This window comes from Sorex araneus, chromosome 6 (genome assembly GCF_027595985.1).
Source record: "Sorex araneus isolate mSorAra2 chromosome 6, mSorAra2.pri, whole genome shotgun sequence".
Taxonomy (NCBI): domain Eukaryota; kingdom Metazoa; phylum Chordata; class Mammalia; order Eulipotyphla; family Soricidae; genus Sorex; species Sorex araneus.
In genome coordinates, this window is record NC_073307.1 from 102,891,615 (window position 1) to 102,910,388 (window position 18,774).

Genomic DNA, 18,774 nt, shown 5'->3' on the forward strand with positions numbered 1-18,774 from the left:
ATTTGGCTCAGCAGTAGAGTACGTGGCTTCTCCATCTACAGCCCTGGCTTTGGTCCCCAGCCTGGTACCACCAGCCGTAGTGAAAGATGAATGATTGAAGGTTCATGCTCTTGGGAGCACTTACATCCAGCATTACCAGAGCGCTGTGGTCTCTTGTCCTTCCTGCTCTCATACCCTGTGGTTGCTTTGCACTTGTTTCTTTTTTTTTTTTTTTGGATCACACCCGGCTATGCACAGGGGTTACTCCTGGCTCTGCACTCCTGAGGGCCTCTCTTCAGCTGGTCTCACTCTGTTCCCACCAAGCTTCTGAGGCTCATCAGAAACCATCTCACAGGCAGCAAATAAGTCTGATAATGAGACACCCTTGGCTAGTTGGATTTTACTTTTGTTCTCTTCTTCAGGAGTGACATGATTTCTCTTCTGGAAGCTAATGGATCCACACTATAAACGTCAGAAGCAATCTGAGGAGAAAGTGTTCAGGCTGTGTAACTGGGACAGTGCAGGTTCCTGCTGGGCCCACCATGGCTCCTGTGAAGATCAGCCATGTGGTGTCATTCTCTTCTCAGGTATTGTCATTGGCGGGCATGACTTTTTTTTTTTTTCCCTGATTTCACAAAGGTGTGAAAAAGTGGGAGATTTGGTTCCATGTTTAGGAAGCTCCTAATCTAATAGAAACATTGTCCTGTGTTTGACAATCCAACGTCAAGGTGAGAAGTAAGGCCCTTGCCTTTAGGTTGTTCCCCGAAGACAACTGTGAGCTTGTCTTAGACATGAAAAGAAGTACTTAGTGTAGAGGTAGAATGTTTTGCCTTCAAAGGCCTGAGAAATCTTTTTTTTTTTTCTTTTTCTTTTTGGGTCACACCCGGAAATGCTCAGGGTTTACTCCTGGCTCTGCACTCAGGAATTACCTCTGGCGGTGCTCAGGGGACCATATGAGATGCTGGGAATCAAACCCGGGTCAGCCTCGTGCAAGGCAAATGCCCCACCCTCTGTGCTATCACTCCAGCCTCCCAAAGATATTTTTAATGGTGCTAGTAACCACCTAAGAGCTATGGTGAAGATGAAATAAGGTAGTCTGGTAAATAAGTGGAAGTCAGAGCTTGGATCCCCGTGGTCTTCCTCCTTTTCAGTATGTAAAGATGCCCAGGAAGGTTGGGAGACTAAGGAGCCGTCATTCCTGGGCAGCATCTTTTTCTCCCTTGGCATTGTGAACTTGCCAGGTTTTTTCCCTTTTCTGATTTAGGATCCCAAGTTCCCTGTGGAGAACTTGCTGAACCCAGACAGCCAGAGAGGACCTTGGCTCAGCTGCCCACGTGACAAGAGTGGCCAACTGAAAGTAGAACTACAGCTGGAGAAAGCAGTGACCATTGGCTACATCGACGTGGGTGAGGAAGTTCTCTGGGGATCTGGAAATCACTGGGAGGCCAGAGGGGACACACTCTTCTCCCATGTTCCCCCAAATACCTGCATTCAGTCTAGCTAAAAACCCCTCCTGGAATCAGGGGCTGGAGAGATAGCCCAGCAGGTAGGGCGTTTGCCTTTCACGCGGCTGACCCAGGTTCGATTCCCAGCATCCCATATGGTCCCCTGTGCACTGCCAGGAGTAATTCCTGAGTGCAAAACCAGGAGTAACCCCTGTTCATTGCCAGGTGTGACCCAAAAAGAAAAAAAAAAAAACCTTCCTAGAATAAGGTCCACCTAGCATGGCTCTTTCCATTGGTGGTGTGTGCTGCGGGAGAACGTCTAGGATTCCATTTCCACCGAATTGAGGATGAAGGTCTCCCTGGAGGATGCAGCATAGCGGCCCACTTTGACCTCTGTGGTCTGGGGGAAGACCCAGGTGCTAAGTGCTAACATCAGTATACATGCCAGCAGACGATCAGTATATGCCTCTAAATATCAGTGTCAGGAAGGTGCTAGGGATGAACTGCACAACCTTAACCAGGAAGGATCCATAAGGAGTTGAAAAGATTGACCTTGGTTTATCTGGCACAGAAACTCAGCAAAGAACATTGATCTTGGTTCTGTCAGTACCAAAAGATGCTGGACTCCCCGGTATGTATTAAGAGCCATAGAGTTGGGGCTGGAGATGCTCAACCCAGGTTCCATCCCAAGCACCACCAGGAGCAATCTCGAGAGTTGAGCCTTGCCTGTCGCAGCCGGAGGTCAGGGAAGTGACAAATGTCTTCATCAGTGGCAGATTTCTGACAGGAGAAACAGCGTGAATTGTCCTTAGCAGCTGGATCTCATCCTACCTCTTACTGGCTCCCTTTGGGACCCGATATATTGCCTGTCCTTGCTCAGCTTCCGTGTAGCTCCAGAACTGGGGCATGTCCTCTGGCCACCTGCTTCCTTTGTCTGCTGTCAGGGAGTTCCTGTCATCGCATCACACTGTCCTTCTCTCAATCTTCTATCCCCAGGTAACTGTGGCTGTGCTTTCCTGCAAATCGATGTGGGCCGTTCTTCCTGGCCCCTGGACAGACCTTTTGTCACCCTGCTCCCTGCAACCATGCTAATGTCCCTCATGGATTCAAAGCAGGGGAAAAACCGCTCAGGGGTTCGCATGTTTAAAGATGGTAAGGATGGGGCCAGGGAGATAACTTCAAAAAGGACTGGAGCTCACGCTTTGCATGCCAGGTTCAGCAGCTCCACCTGCTCCTCCAACTACCACCCAGTATGGCCCAAAAACCTAAGTAGATAAGCATGGTAAAGATGGCCGGGCCTTTACTCAGTGGTAGAGCACACACCTTGGGAGGCCATGGGTTCCATATCCTGCACAATAAATGAAAGAAAACCAAGGAATGAGTGAATGAAGTAGAGACAAAAGGAGCCAAGTTGTGGGAGAGAAAGAGATGAGAGATACATACTGTGGGGGCCTGTACGTGCTGCCGGGGTACACTGTGATAGGGCCCTTGTTGTAGGGGTTCTGGTGGTGAATGCAGTGGTGTGGCATCTGTGTGGTTTCTCTCTGATGAAAATGCATGTCCAAGGATGTGGTTGAGCACGTGCTTTGCCTCTGCAGGCCCAGAGCTCGGCTCGATCTCTGGCACCACAAAAGATGAGGAGGGCTGGGAAATGTGGAGAATACATAATAGGTTGGGTATTTATGATGCATGATTTATATTGACAGATAACATGACTCGGAGTCTGATGGAGAACCCATATTAGGGGATAGTGTATTTTTACTTATATGAATGTCAGTAAATGTGAGTATAGGATAAATGTTGGCATATAAGTAATGGAAGGGGGTGTGTGTATGTGTGTGTGTGTGTGTGTGTGTGTGTGTGTGTGTGTGTGTGTGTGTGTTTATGATGGCTTTGTGAGTACAGGATAAATGTTGGCATATAAGTAATGGAAGGGTGTGTGTGTGTGTGTGTGTGTGTGTTTATGATGGCTTTGTGAGTACAGGATAAATGTTGGCATATAAGTAATGGAAGGGTGTGTGTGCGTGTGTGTTTATGATGGCTCCAGTTAGGTAGCATATTGTGTTTCTGTGCAAATCTCTGTTCATTCAGCAGTATAGAAGAAACTAAGCTCTGCCTCTTAGGGACTTACAGGCTCACAAGGATTTGTCCACATTTAAATTGGAAGTCTGCATTTATAATTGGAAGTAAATAAGGAAGTCAGAGAGGTACTACAGTGGGTAAAGCATTTACCTTGCACCCGGCTATCCTGGGTTTGATCCCCAGCAGCCCATATGGACCCCTGAGCACAGCCTGATGTTGCCCCAAAACCAAAAACAAATTTTTTTTTTTCAATTGGAGGTGCTTGTAATGTGAAGGAAGAGGGCATACAAAGGGGATAGTGCTGAGAGCTAAAAGTGAGAAGAGGTGTAGTATTGGTATGTGATTTTGGTTTTTTTGGGGGCTACACCCTTCAGGGCTCAGGGGTTACTCCTAGCTCTGGCTCAGGGATCACTCTAGTGGGACTCAGGGGACCATGGGGTGCCGGGGATCGAACCTGGGTCAGCAGCCCTGCTGCACTATCATAACTCAAGCCCCTGGTATGAGATATTGTGAGTGAGGATAGAAGGGATGAGGTGACTGAGAGTTTTGTCTCTGGTTCAAGAAGGGTGATTCAGAGTGATCAAAGAAGGGTAGCTCAGCTAATTCATCGGCCCAGTGGTCACAGCAGACCCCAGCACGACAGATACTTCCTCTTCGAATGAAACATTAGGGCAACCCAAGCATTTGGTTCATTAGTAGAGTACATGCTAATATGTGAGGCCTGGATTCAATCCCTATATCACGAAAAAATACATGCAGGGCTAGAGCAGTAGTGCCAGGGTTAAGCCTCTTGCTTTGCTCTTTGCCAACTTCAGATCAGTTCCCGATACCCCATATAGCCTTCCCTGATCAATCCCTGCCAGAATGATTCCTGAGCACTGAGCCAGGAGTAAGCCCTGAGCAGGACCGGGTTCTATGAAGACACACATATACACACGTGTAGAATGAGGGAATGTTCGTGCTGGGATCAGTGTGAAAATGACCAAGAAGAGTGATGGTGTCTGAGTGGACCCCGCTGGCCTGCTTTGCCCTACCAGGCACCAAGTCTGTGGGCACAGGTGACTCCTGTCCTCCATTTGCTGGCATCTGTAGGTCCTGTCTTTCCTTTCCTAGTTATTAGCTCTCACTTTCTCTTTCCCTCTCATTTATGCATTTTCTTCCGCTCATTTTTTGCCCTGGAGGTGATTTCCTGGCTTCAGCCTCGGGTGACTCCTGGGATCGACTTCGCCTCACCTGCTCCCAGCCCTTCACGCGTCACCAGTCCTTTGGCCTGGCCTTCCTGCGGGTGTGTTCTTCACCGGACTCTTCAGATGACCCTGTCTTGGGTCTCTCAGTCCCCATGAGCTCTGGGCTGAGCCAGGTATACGTGGTGTTGAATCATGGAGTTAATCTAGTCACTCTTTCTGGTTTCTATTGGGGAGGCTGGATGGAGGAGGCACAGCCATAGACACTCATTCACATCCCGAAGTTCATAGGTTTTCTGTGACCAAGGGGAGAAGCAAACTTGGGGGCCAGAAAGTTAGTACAGTGGGTAGGGCGTTTGCCTTGGATGCAGTTGACCTGGGTCGATCCCCGACATCCCGTATTGTCCCCTGAGCACCCTAGGAGTGATTCCTGAGCACAGAGCTAGGAATAACCCCTGAGCATCCCCTGGCATGGCCCAAAAACCAAAAAATAGGAAAGAAGAAGCAAACTAAATGGGATGTAGCTTGTAAAAGCCATTGGGCCATTTGTTCTTTAACCATGAGGGAAGTCTTCTGAGATCCGTACTTATTCTCATGTTTTATTTCTTGGGTCTTGGGTTCTGGGTCTTTGTGCTGCTTTTCTGAAAGTCCTAGGGCTTACTACAGGTCCCTCTGGTCATTGTTCCCTGCTTCTTGTAAAGCCAGCTCTGGCTTTAGACAGGTGCTCTGTGCTCCTGTCTGTGTTCTTCTTTCTCTCTGCACAACACACACACCCTCGTCAGAGACAATTGCAAGGTTTCGGGCCATGTCGAGATGTAGAGGGTCCTAGTCCGCTTAACCTCCTCTTTCTCAACTGATTTTGAAGTTATTTTTGCTTTCAGGACCTATTGTGACTCCGGCTTTCTCGCCACTGGTCACTCCACCTTACCTTTCCCACCCAGTACCTTTCATTTGAATCCACTCACAAACACAAACCTGTAATCACAAAACTAGAAACCTAGAATTTTAGAGATGTAGAAATGCTAAGTCTTTGGGCTGGAGAGATCGGACAGCACGTAGGACACTTGGCTCGTACGTGACCACCTGAGTAGGAGGCAGGTGGGATGGGGGTGGGGGGCATTAGCGGAGGTAAGTGGACTCTTGAGAGGGATCCATGTTGAGACATTTTGTTCATGAAACCTAATCATGAGTAACTAATTTTACAATGACTAAGTTTGAATATTCAGGCCCTTAAAAATAAACTGCCTGGATTTAATCCCCACACCCGTGTGGTTCCCTGAGCCTTTCCAGGAGTGAGCACTAAGCACAGAGTCAAGTAAATAAACCCTGAGAACCTCTGGATGTGGCCCCCAAACAAATCAAAACAAGATGGAGGAGGAAGGAGGCATTCATTTAGCCCTCCCTTTTCTTCCCATCTCAGATCAGCAAGTGTACATATTTAGAGTGACACAGTAAGAATACAGAAAGATTCGAAATCAGATTTCCTCTCATTGCACCACATTACTTCCTAGGCACAGTCCATCCTTGGAAACTTCAAATGTCCCATAAACCAAAGAAGTTCACTTTGCAGCGGCTGGGGAGGTAGCTCAGTGGTACGGTGTGCTTCGTGTGTCTGAAGTCCTGGGGCTAATCCCTCCCAGCTCACAAAAACAAAAAAAGAAAATTTCAGCTCCCAGAAGTGAATCTCACAGCTGTCATTCTTGTTGAAGTTACTAAGAAAATGAGGACTCGAGAGAAACCTGTGTTCTCTCTTGAGCAAATGTCGCTAGCTTTTTCTCTCCCCTCACATGTCTCTAAATTTTTTTCGCTATTTTCCTTCACTTAAAAAAAAAAGCAAAGAAAACGAAGACTCTGGGTATTGACTGGGAAGAGAAAAGGGAGTTGGAACTGAGAGAATAGACAAATAATAGTCAGTGCTTTTGTAGTGCCGCCCTGGGAGAGAGCTGAGACCAAGCAAAGCCAGGTGTGAGGTTGATTGTCAGAGAGGGAAGAGCTAAAAAAAGAAAAGCCAGAGGGCCAGCAGAAGCAGGTTCCGGTGCTCAGGCTCTGCGCCGCCACCACTGCTCGGGAAGCTGATGAGCTCAGTGACCCAGGCTGTGCGGGCTCAGAGACCTGTCTGTCTTGTTCCCTGATGAATTCCGGGCAGCCTGGCCAGTACCCAGAACAAAGTCAGCTTGTACACAATTGCTCATTGTGTTAACGACTCCTCAGTGGCGCTTTGGAGATAGGGTCATCACAAAATGTCCCGTTCTGATCAGGACTTGGAGAGTCAGACTGAGTGCCGTTAGAATTATGCAGTGACCACAGCCGTAAAGCAGAACTGCCCTGGGCAAACCAGGCCCTGTGGTCTTCCTCTCTAGGTCAAAATGCGGGCCCTCAACAATACTCTGAACCTCTCGAACCTGGCTGGGGTAGGGGAGAGGGGGAGTTGGGAGTCTGTAGCTCCAGGGCATCATGTCAGGAAGACACTGACCATGATAGGGTGAGTATCTGGTCAGGCGCACCACTGGAGCCCCATGGCACAGAGGCACTGGAAAGTTTTACAGAAGTTGGTTATCCAGGAAAATGAACGTCTGGCACACAGTTTTATCACTTGGGCTGGAGTAACAGTATGCAGCATACTTGAAGTAACAGTATGCAGCACACCTGAGTTCAATTCCCAGCATCTCTCATGGTCTCCTGAGCACCACCAGGAGTAATTTCTGAGTGCAGAGCCAGGAGTAAGCCCTGAGCACTGCCTGGGTGTGACCCAAAGGCAAAACAAATAAAAAGATGCCTATGGGGCAGAGCAATAGTACAGCACTTAGGGCACTTGCCTTGCACGTGGCTGACCTGGGTTCGAGCCTCAGTACTGCGTAGGATCCCCAAGCCCTGCCAGAAGTGATCCCTGAGCACAGAGCCAGGAGTAAGCCCTAAGCACTGCCAGGTGTGTCCCCCAAAACATGAAAACAAAACAGCTTGAAACATCCGAGGCATTTTTTTTCTTCCGTTTCCTTCTGGTGGCATATGATAATGGAAACAAAACCGATGTGCATTTAGCCTTGTGAAATAAAGTCATTTATGATCGCCCATTTGCCAGTGAGGAAACAGAAGCTCAGAGAGATTTAATGGTCACTGCTAAATGTGTCAGTGGATCTAAACCCAGGCTGCCTTGCTCTGATCAGCCTCTGTCCCGGAACTCAGTTCTAGCGATTGCTCACATTTAGAACTAAGCTTAGACCATCTTCGCATACCCTTCTGCTTACCCTTGCTAGTAGTATTCCATCTGAAGTTTAATTAGAACCCTAGAAAACTAAATAAATTAGAACCCTAGAAAATTAAACAGTACTTTCACATTTATGGCTCAAGAAGAGACTGTCGGGGCTGGAGAGATAGCATAGCGGGTAGGGCGTTTGCCTTGCACGCGGCCGACCCGGGTTCAAATCCCAGCATCCCATATGGTCCCCTGAGCACGGCCAGGGGTAATTCCTGAGTGCAGAGCCAGGAGTAACCCCTGTGCATTGCCAGGTGTGACCCAAAAAGCAAAAAAAAAAAAAAAAAGAAGAGACTGTCATTTCATGACTAGCCAGGGAATGAAAACGAAATTTTCATGACTTTCAAACCTTCAAAATTAAGCCGCGAATCATGCTGATTATGATTTTCTTTAAAAGGACCCATGAAGGGTCAGGGCAGTAGTACAGGAGCAGGGCACAGCCAACCTGGGTTCAGTTCCCATTACCACATATTCAATCCCCTGAGCACTGCCAGGTGTGCCCCTTCCCCCCCCAGCCCCAAAAGAGAGAGTGCGAAAGTATAGTGAATAGGGCGCTTGTCTTGCATATGGTTGACGCAGAGTAGATCCCTGGCATCCATATGGCCCCCTGAACACCTCCAGGAGTAACCACTGTGCTATCAGTAGTAAGCCTTCAACAAGGCCAGATGTGGCCCAAAACCCATAATAAAAACCATAAAAAAGCAGAACCAAAAAGAAATGTATCATTTTTCTCATATGTGTCTAAAGAGATATCATTGAGTCTATGCACACATGAATCAAATTTGTATATGAGCATGTATGTGTATGTATACAGATATTCACACACCTATATGTTTGTGTGTGTGTGCAATTTGAAAAGTTTGCATATTGTATCAGTCTTACAGTTGTTTTTTTCTTTCCAGTAGGTTATATTCTTTTACCTCAGGGTCTTTGAGAATCATCACCAATGGTTTGGCTTTGTGGAAGTAAAATCACAGAACTTCACACCTTAGAGCTAGAACAGACTGTCACATACCAGCAGAGGGTACAGCTGTGCATACTGGGCTAAGTCACTAGCTAAAACGGATTCCGCAGGGCGGGGAGCATTGCCCGACACTAGGGGGCGGTGTCCCCCCACAGTGAATGGCCTTCTTTCATCTTGTGGCTTTTCCTTTCCTCAGGTCTCTTCTGAAGCTCAAGAGTCTGATCCAAGCCCCTGGATGGCTAATCCGTCCATCCGAAGAACATTCTTCCCAGAGCCCCCAAAGTATGTAGCTGCGAGCATGCCGGTCTCCTGACCTTTCTGTGGTTCTTCTTTGGCTCTCAGTTGCCAAGTCACCCACGGCACACAGACCCAGCCAGGTTCCCTCAGGGAAGACCATCCTCAAACACTAACCCTGTCGGGTGCCATAGCGGCTCTCTTGGTTAGATGCCACTGACTTGGGTGAATAGGTGGAGGCTCTGTTCTGAGTGCAATCAGATTCGCTGTATTTTCCCTGCAGGAACACGGAGGAAATCTCCAAGCTTAAGAATATGCTAAAGCAGCTGCAGCCAGGGACATTGGGCCGGTCGGCCCACATGGTGCTGTCAGCTGCTCGCAGAACACCTCCAGCCAGTGCGCCAAGTCCAGCAAACAACCACGGAGAACCAGGCTCCAGCCAGACAGACAGTGCAGGTGAGGCCTCGGGACCGCTCACCTGGGCTGGCTTTCTTCCTCTCCCTCCGCAGAGCTGGGGGCTTCAGAGTTCTAAACCCATAATCTCTTGGTTAGTTACTAGATGGCATCCAAATGCTACCTCATTCACCTAACAAAAGATATCTGTGTAAACTTTCAACATTAAAAATTTCTTAGAATTTGAGGAATAGTGAGCTAGATAAATCAAATATATATGGGATGTGTTTTGCTTGTTTGACAAAATACTTTTCTTATAAATCGCAATATCAGGGGCCTCTTAATGTATTCATGTTTCTGTGATCATCTCAGAAGACCAGGTAAGTCAGGGTGATGGTGTGTTGGCACCTATTGAAGACGTAAAGTAGGGAGATAGTGGAACTTAACCATAGAAAAAGGTTTGAGAAATATTCTGGGGCATTCAGGGGATAGAACCTGGGGCTCCTGCATGCAGACCATGCACTGTAGCACCTTTGAAGCCTTCTCAGACTTAGGCTTTATTTTGCTGTGTGTGTTGGGTTGGGGGGAAGGGTGTTGTAAAAGTGGGACCTACCAAGCCATTATCAGGCTGCCCAGGACCCCTCCTGCAAGTGGGCTGGTAGTTCAGTGCTGTGTCCGTGGTGCCTCAGATTACCCGTGCTGTCCCAAGGGTGCTCAGAGACCTCTATGGCTGTACCCAGCAATTCTCTGGACCATATGAATGAAACCAGGGTACTCTAAAACCCTGTACTGTCCCTCCAGCTCAAGGAACTAATCTTTTTTGGATCATCTACTAGCTGATCACTGGAGCTATGAAGGCATTTTTAAATATTTTAAGTGCTAGACAAAATATTTTGTTAAGTTCTGAATAGATCAATAAATGGTTGTGTTGTGATCATTTATTTGACAGTCTCATATAAGGTCCTATGCCAGAGATAGCACAATAAATAAAAGAGCAGTGTTCCTACACTAGTAGGGAAACATCAGTACATGTCACACAAAGAAATATGAATTTCATGGCCGGAGAGAGAGCTTTATGGGCTGGAGAACATAGGGGGCCTGGGTTTGATTCCTGGCACCTTAGCACCTCCAGAAATGACCCCTTAGCATCTGAGGATGTATCCCCCAAAAAGGAAACTTAAAACCATTGGGGCCAGAAAGACCATACAGGGTAAGACACTTGCCTGGAACATGGCCAGCCCCAGTTCAATCCCCAGAACCACAAATGATCCCCTGAGTACATCCAGGAGTGATCCCTGAGCACAGAGCCAGGGGTAAGTCCAGAGCACTGCCAGATGGGACCCAAAAAAAAACAAAACGAAACTTAAAACTGTGATGATTAGTGCTTTGGAAAGCAAAGCAGAATGAAATGACAAGATTTGGATGAAAGAATTTAGGGAAAGTGCCTCATAGGAGTTAGCGTTTCAGCAAAGATTTGAGTTTGTTGAAGACTAGAAAGAGTCTTTGTAAAAGAAGGAACATCCCGGGTGAAAGTTCTTTCCTTAAGAAGCTACTTAATGAACGTTTCTAACCCAGAGCCCAGACCTGAGAACCAGAACACAGAGAGTGGCATGCGCAGGGCGAAGAGACAGAGGACACGGGAGGCGCAAGCCAGCGGGTGAGTAGCAGCTCGGAAGGCCCCACTCGCCTCCCCAGACCTGCTGCCCTTCTCCAGCTCTCCTCCTTGCCCCGCTTATGTCCATTAAGTCAGGGGTCCCTGTGTTTGGGTCGTGATCTTGTGGCGTGGAACTCGAGAATAGTGGGGAAATGGTATCATGGAAACAGGGAAACGGTTCAAAAGACTGAATTGTATCAGATGGTCATTCTGACTCACCATGAGAAAAAAACAGAACGTAGCAGCAAAGCGCTGTTCTCTGTTCAAAAGTTAAATGATTTCTGGCTGGAGAGTCCAGGGGTTAGGGTACTGCCCTGGCATGTGACCAGCTCTGGTCCCAACCCTGATACAGTATGGTCCCCAAGTACCGCCAGGGGTGATCCAAAAATAAACAGCTCAGAGACTTCCCTCAAGTCTGATGGGTCACATGGGAAATTCAGAACTCCAACCCTGGGCTTCTGGCTCTCCAACTTGCTGCTGCTGCTATTGTTATTGTTTTGGGAGAGCCACACCCAGCAGTGCTCATGGCTTACTCCTGGCTCTGCACTCAAGGATCACTCCTGGCGGGATCATATGGGGCGCTGGGAATTGAACCCAGGTTGGCTGCCTGCGGGGCAAGCACCCTTACCCACTGTGCTCTCTTTCTGGCCCCAAGCCCCTTGATTCTACATTCCATTCTTGCTTGTTGTTCGTTTTTTGTTTTGTTTGTTTGTTTTTTTGCTTTTTTGGTCACACCCAGTGATGCACAGGGGTTACTCCTGGCTCATGCACTCAGGAATTACCCCTGGCAGAGCTCAGGGGACCATATGAGATGCTGGGAATCGAACCCGGTTCGGCTGCGTGCAAGGCAAATGCCCTACCCTCTGTGCTGTGTTTTTGCAGAATTGAGAGTCTGTTGATTCTGAGTAGGTGCTTGACTATGGAGTCACACCGGCTTCATATTCCAGTCTCATTCTTTCCATCCTAATTCAAGAGGTTTCCTGCTAATGCCAGGCTTCATTCTTTCTTGCAGACTTGTCTCTGAATCTAACCCAAGCAAGAGGAGGTCATCAAAGACAGATCAGAGAGAACGTCCCCGACCCCAGGCTCAAGTCAGCGCTGTCCAGGAGAAGGGACAGTGCCCCATCTGTGCAGGTACACTCCTGTGCCCCAGAGGCATTGGATGACTGGGGGATGGTGGTGGGAGCATCCCTTGAGGTGGGACTGGGACATTTGGAGATATTGTTAGGAAATGTGGTGAGTGGGGGTCTAGCCTTTGTCATCTCTGTGACTCCCAAGATGGAACTACCTGCAAAATCAGGACAAGTCTATCTTGCCGTTGGCCAAGCTCAGGAAGGAACAGGGTCCCGGCACACAGGTGAAATAAGAAACAGACAGTCTCTTGGGGCCTGAGAGATAGTCCCTAAGATCGGGCACATACCTTGCACGTGACCAAACCGGTCTCAGTCCCCACTACCACGTATGGTCCCTTACCACCGAGTGCAGAGCCAAGAGTCAGCCCTGAGCACAGCTGGGTGTGGCCCAAAAACAGTAACGCAAGAAACAGGGACCAGGGGGAGAGTACAGCCAGTAGGACCCTTGCCTCGCATGCGGCTCACCTCACCCATGTTTGAGCACAGTACCCCACACCCCATAATGCTCCCTGAGCATCACCCAGAATGATTCCTGAGCCAAGAATAAGACCTTGAACTCCCCCCCCCGCCCCACTCTTTCTTCACTCCTTATTTCTCTAAATAAAACTGTTAGAAACAGCAAAAGAAACAGACGTGTAAGACACGAATGGGCTAGCAGTGCCTTCTGCTGCTGACTCGGACAGCGTCCAAGTGGCGCATATCTGCCCATCTCCCCTGAGCTCCTCAGTCAGGCAGCTCCCACCTGAGCCCTTCTCGCCTCCTGCTGTGTCTCGTGGCTCTTGTGATCCTCCCTCACCTTTACCCCACGCTCACCCCACCAGGTCAGGCAGTGTCTGAGCCCTGACTCGGGTTGTGTGGGTTCTGGCCTGCAGAGTCTCAGTATAATGTTCAAGCAGGGTAAATCTGCCCACGTGACTGTATCCCTTTTTGTTTGGGGGTCACACCTGGCAGCGTGCAGGGGCTCCTCCAGGCTCCTGGATCACTCCTGGCCGTGTGAGGGATTGAACCCCAGCACGTGTGCACTTCCAGTGGCAGCGGGGAGCTTCTGTCTGGGAGCTGGCCCGATTTTGCCCCTCAACACAGAGAGCAAGGACAGCGGGGAAGACAACCCCTCGCATGCAGCCAAGGAGGTTCCAATCCCTGGCATTACATATGTCCCCCCGCCCCCCTCCCCAGCACAGCTGGGGGACACTCCTGAGTACAGAGTCAGGAATAGGCCCTGAGCATCACCAGGTGTCTCGGCATAATGTTGAAGCATGGTAAATCTTTTTGGGTGTAACCCCCAAAAAATACACACAGAAATGTTTTTTGCCCCCTCCTCTCCCGCCAGGGTTCTTCACCATGGAGATTCTCCCCCAGCACGCAGCCACGTGTGGAGAGACTTCGCCGCCACCACGGTCCGCCTCTCCCTCCTCACCGCCGTCCATCGTGTGGGAGTGCTCCCCCGAGAGCTCGCCCCTCTCCTGGACCCAGTGCCCTATCTGCCAGTTGCTGTTCTCTACGGGAGAGATTGAGGCACATGCCAGCCTGTGTGGGGAGGCTTGAGCCGTGGGGGAGGCCGCTGCCCCGTGGTACTGAGATGGGGGCAGGGTTTCTCCTGGCAGAGCCAGCCTGCCCGGCGCCTGCCCTCCTCTGCCTCCCTCAGGACTCTGCTGGCTTCTCAGTCGTCAAGGTTTCTGTCACCACGGCGCCCCGTCCTCCCCGGGGCAGCGCTGGCCTTCTTCCCTGCGGACCACCTGGGGTGGGGTTGGGGCGCCCCGCAGGGCTTTGGGGCATGGTTCAGAATGTCCTCCACCCTCCCCACCAGGGCGCGGGCCTGTCCCCTGGGCCCGCTTTCCTGAAGAGACCCGCCCTCCCCACCAGGGCTCGGGCCTGTCCCCTGGGCCCGCTTTCCTGAAGAGACTCGGGAAGAAGCAGAGCCCGCGCCAACACACACAGGCTGCGCCGTGGGGGGCCCTGGAAGGCGAAGGGGGCTTCGCCCCGAGACTCACCTTAACCACAGGGACCCGAACTGTCAGTGTCCTAGTGGGTTAACTTCCCGGGGAGACTCGGGGAATAGTGCTGCCGGGTGAAGCACGTTGTCGAGCCCAGAGTGAGCGCCCAGTGACAAAGACCGGCGCCCTCCTCCTGCCCCACGAGGGGACAGGGCAAATGGGGGACTGACTGAGGAGCAGCCTAGGCAGCCCCTTCGCCATCTGCCCAAAACCCTGCTCAAGGCCCCTCCATCCCACCCCCAGGTCGCACCTCTGGGCCACTCTGTCCTCTCCCCCCTCCCAGGAGATTTCCTCACATGGCATGAACACAGGTCCCCTGGTCTCCAGGGTGCGGGGGAGAGGGGGAGCAGCTGGTCCTGACCCGGGGAGGGCCCGGGGCGGGGTTTGGCCCGGCAGGAGAGGAACTTAGACACGGGCGCCACACAGGAGCTCAGCCCTTCGTCCTGCCAGGAGACTAGCTCACCATGGACCCCCTCGCGGTAAGAGGCGTCCTCCCCTTCCCCCGTCCTGGCCCGTATCTGGCTGGCATCAGGACAACAGATTGGTTCTGATTAGATGACCCCAAGGTGGTGGACAGCACCTGTGGGCACCCGAGGCCCAGAGGAGAAGCTGGTGGGGCTGGCGCTGGGCCTGACAGAAGATAGGGGTGAGCCAGGGGTGGAGGGGATGTGCCCCCTGCAAGCAGGACTGGGCAGAGGGAGGGAGCACTGGTCAAGGAGTCTGGGGACCCCCCCCTCCAGCCTGCTCAGAGCCGAGGGGCCCCAGAAAGGCCCTGCACTCACCCTCCTGTGTGGGCAAGTCCAGTCCTGTCCCCAGGGGCTCTGCGACTTGGTGGGGAGGTGCAGCTGGGAGACAGTCAACAGGGTGGGTGCTAGGCAGTCCTGGGCCTGCGGGAGTCAGCCTCCCAGTGCTCACATCTGACTCCGCCAAGGGGCGGGGGGCTGAGATCCACTCCTGGCACTGCTCCCCCAAGAATGTATATAATAAAATGGTTGATGAGAGCCTTTCTCTAAGTGTCTGGCCATGGAAGAATTTCACAGTGGGGATGCAGCTGACCCAGGCTCGATCAGTCGCCAGTACCCCACGTGGTTCCCCAACCCCCACCAGGAGTGATGCCTGCACAGAGCCGGGAATAAGCCCTGAGCATGTCATGGAGGGTGGGAGGATATTAGGCGGCGGGGTTGGAGACTTGGGGTCCCACCCTCTCGCCTCCTTCCTCCCACCCCAGCCCAACTGGACAGAGATCGTGAACAAAAAGCTGAAGTTCCCGCCTTCACTGCTGGGGGCCATCCAGGAAGGGCAGCTGGGCCTGGTGCAGCAGCTGCTGGAGTCCGGGCTCGAGACCCCCAGCGGTGGGACCAGTGGGCCCCCGCGGCACGTGGAGGAGGCAGAGGACCGGTCCTGGCGGGAAGCTCTCAATCTGGCCATCCGCCTGGGCCACGAGGCCATCACCGACATCCTGCTGGCCAATGTCAAGTTCGACTTCCGGCAGGTCCACGAGGCCCTGCTGGTGGCTGTGGACACGAACCAGCCGGCTGCAGTGCGCCGCCTGCTGGCGCGGCTGGAGCGGGAGAAGGGGCGCAAAGTGGACACGCGGTCCTTCTCACTGGCCTTCTTCGACTCGTCCATCGACGGCTCCCGCTTCGCGCCGGGGGTCACGCCGCTCACGCTGGCCTGCCAGAAGGACCTGTACGAGGTGGCGCAGCTGCTCATGGCGCACGGCCACAGCATCGCCCGGCCGCACCCCGTCTCCTGCGCCTGCCTCGAGTGCAGCAACGCCCGCCGCTACGACCTGCTCAAGTTCTCCCTGTCGCGCATCAACACCTACCGCGGCATCGCCAGCCGCGCCCACCTCTCGCTGGCCAGCGACGACGCCCTGCTGGCCGCCTTCCAGCTCAGCCGCGAGCTGCGGCGCCTGGCGCGCAAGGAGCCCGAGTTTAAGGTGGGTGTCGCGGCTGCACCCCAGCTCCCTCGCCACACCCCCTCCTCAACAAGGTTCTCGCAATGCGCAGGAAGTGGGAAACCAAAGCAGAATGAGGAGGCCTCAATTTCCAATGGGAGGGGTGCCCCAGGTTCCCCCTACCCTTTCCACAGGGGTCCTGGACTGATGGGGTGGCATCAGCCAGCTCTAGGGGCGTCCGGGGCAGGGTGGGGCTGAGTCCAAGGCCAAATTCCCCAGACTCCTTCCTCCTGAGCACCACTGTGTGGCCCCTTCTGGAACAGTGAGGGCAGGGATGGGGGGGCACGGCCCTCCGGCTCAGCTTCATCAGGGCCCAGCCTGTGGCCTCCGGTACCTGGAACTGGTGTCACCTACCGCTGGGGGTCAGGGTAGACGCAGGGAGAAGCTGGTGGCAGGGTCACACAGGGCAAGAGCAGGGTAAGCATTTGAGGGGTGGGTGCGGGACTGGGACTGTGCAGGGGAGGCCCAGGGCCTGGCAGCAGGAACTGCTCGGGAGACCAGAGTCCTGCCCCACAGCCCTTGGTCTGGACCAGGCAGGCAGGGCGCTCTGGGTCGCCACCGGTGACGGAACAAATGAGCACTTGCAGTGGAGCCCTGAGCAGTATGTAGCTCACCACACCTCACCCCTCCCCCAGAGCCTGTTTTCAGGTCCCGAGAAGGGGAGCCTGAGGAAGGAGGCAGAGTCGGGTGGTCCCCACTTCCCAGGTGAGAATGCTGAAGCCTAGAAGGGGAGTCACTTACCCCAGACCCTGGGATAGGACCCCAGGTCAAACATGGTGAGGAAGGGCAGGCAGGAGGCAAAGACAGCAGCTCCTGTTCTCACTCAGCCCCTCACTTCGGGCTCGAGTTCTCACAGAAGGGAGGGGCCCCAAAAAATGAAATGCACCCAAGTTCAAAAGTTAAGGTACTTGCTTGGTGTGTGGCTGCGGCCATGACACTGGTTCAAATCCTAGCACCTCATAGATTTCCCCCAAGCACTGCCAGACATGGGCTCTGAGCAGAGCCAGGAGTAAGGCCTGAGCACTACCGGTGTGGCATCAAAATAAGATGAAACAAAACAACTCAAAGAACACATGAAAGACATTAAGAGTGGGTGTAGAGATGGGAGCAATAGTACAGCGGGTAGGGCACTGAAGTTTGATCCCTGGCATCCCATAGGGTCCTCTGAGCACCGCCAGGAGTAATTCCTGAGCATAGAGCCAGGAGTAACTCCTGAGCATTGCCAGGTGTGTCCCAAAAGAAAAGAAAAGAGTTGGTGTAGAAGCAGGACAGGAAATGGATTAGGAAAGAGAAACCTCGGTTGAAGGACCCATCAGCCACACTGGCGCGGGGAGATGGGGTGGCAAGAAGGGAGAGACAACCAGCTGTGGGCCGGGGTGGCCCGAGGGGCTCATCCCAGGGCTGATGCCCCTGCGGAACCCGCACACACGGGTCTGTCCCACAGCCTGAGTACATCGCCCTGGAGTCACTGAGCCAGGACTACAGCTTCGAGCTGCTGGGCATGTGCCGGAACCAGAGCGAGGTCACCGCGGTGCTCAATGACCTGGGCGAGGACAGTGAGACCGAAGCCGAGGTCCTGGGCCAGGCCTTCGAGGAAGGCATCCCCAACCTGGCAAGACTGCGGCTGGCTGTCAACTACAACCAGAAGCGGGTCAGTGGGGCTCTTCCCTTCCCCCCTCCATCTGAGCCTGTGTCTCCCACTCCGCTTCTTTGGGGGAGGGGGGTTGCAACCACAACCAGGAGTGCTCAGAGTCTATTCCTGACTCGTGTTCGGGAGCCATGACCCTGGCATGGCCTGGGGACTGATGTGGTCCAGAGACCAACCAGGGTCAGCCCTGCTGCATAAGGCAAACGCCATGCCCCTGTTCCTTCTCTCTGGCCCCCCACGGTCCCTTCTGAACGTGAGTTAAGCTCCAACCTCTGTCTAAACATGGAAGCCCCATTAGCCCCCAAACCCCACCCGTAACCCTGACATCCAGGCCTCCCACGCAGCTGTCTCTGGTCTCCTGAGTAACTTTGGGCTGAGCTGTTGTTGGGCGTTAGTATCTCACGCTCTTTGTCAGGCTTCACTGAGAGCGCCCAGGCTGGAGATGGCAATCAAGGCGTCTCCTGGAGCCTTCCCCACTAAGCTAAAGACACATTCGCTTTCTGGCTCCCTCACAGCCACTCTCAGATACCCTGATCCAGCAGGAGCTTCATCCCAAACCTTCCTTGGTAATGACTCCTCCAGCTCTGTTCCCCACAACACGAAGGCTTGCCTCCCTGCTCCCCACTTCAAGCCCGTCCAGGTCTCTTTAATAAGACAGGAATTCTGAGCACTCTGATTTGGGTACCACCTTCCTCCTAGTACACCTGGGGGCCCAGAAAAAATCATTCAGTTGGGCACATCCTTCATCTGCCAGGGAGCCAAGGGGCAAAGAGGGATGGAGTTTGCCCCGGGTCACACGCAAGCGCCTCTCTGCTCCCCTGGCCTCCGGGGGACCCAACACCTGCTTCACT

The 18,774-nt window shown here is 52.5% G+C and overlaps 1 protein-coding gene across 2 annotated transcripts in view; it reads left to right on the forward strand.

Moving 5' to 3' along the window:
* Window positions 1-18,774, forward strand: part of XNDC1N (XRCC1 N-terminal domain containing 1, N-terminal like) — a 35,242-nt gene that overhangs the window by 5,706 nt on the left and 10,762 nt on the right. Inside the window, exons 2-12 of one of the 2 annotated variants that reach the window (XM_055141734.1) lie at window positions 402-566; window positions 1,244-1,385; window positions 2,421-2,576; window positions 4,688-4,866; window positions 9,104-9,189; window positions 9,425-9,597; window positions 11,110-11,191; window positions 12,201-12,322; window positions 13,652-13,749; window positions 15,472-16,257; window positions 17,720-17,926. In XM_055141734.1, the coding sequence (XP_054997709.1) occupies window positions 522-566; window positions 1,244-1,385; window positions 2,421-2,576; window positions 4,688-4,866; window positions 9,104-9,189; window positions 9,425-9,597; window positions 11,110-11,191; window positions 12,201-12,322; window positions 13,652-13,749; window positions 15,472-16,257; window positions 17,720-17,926 (2,076 nt within the window). In that variant the 5' untranslated portion in view covers window positions 402-521. Of the gene's footprint in view, window positions 1-401; window positions 567-1,243; window positions 1,386-2,420; window positions 2,577-4,687; window positions 4,867-9,103; window positions 9,190-9,424; window positions 9,598-11,109; window positions 11,192-12,200; window positions 12,323-13,651; window positions 15,317-15,471; window positions 16,258-17,719; window positions 17,927-18,774 lie in introns of those variants that run through there. The other variant, XM_055141733.1, reaches the window with a different exon arrangement.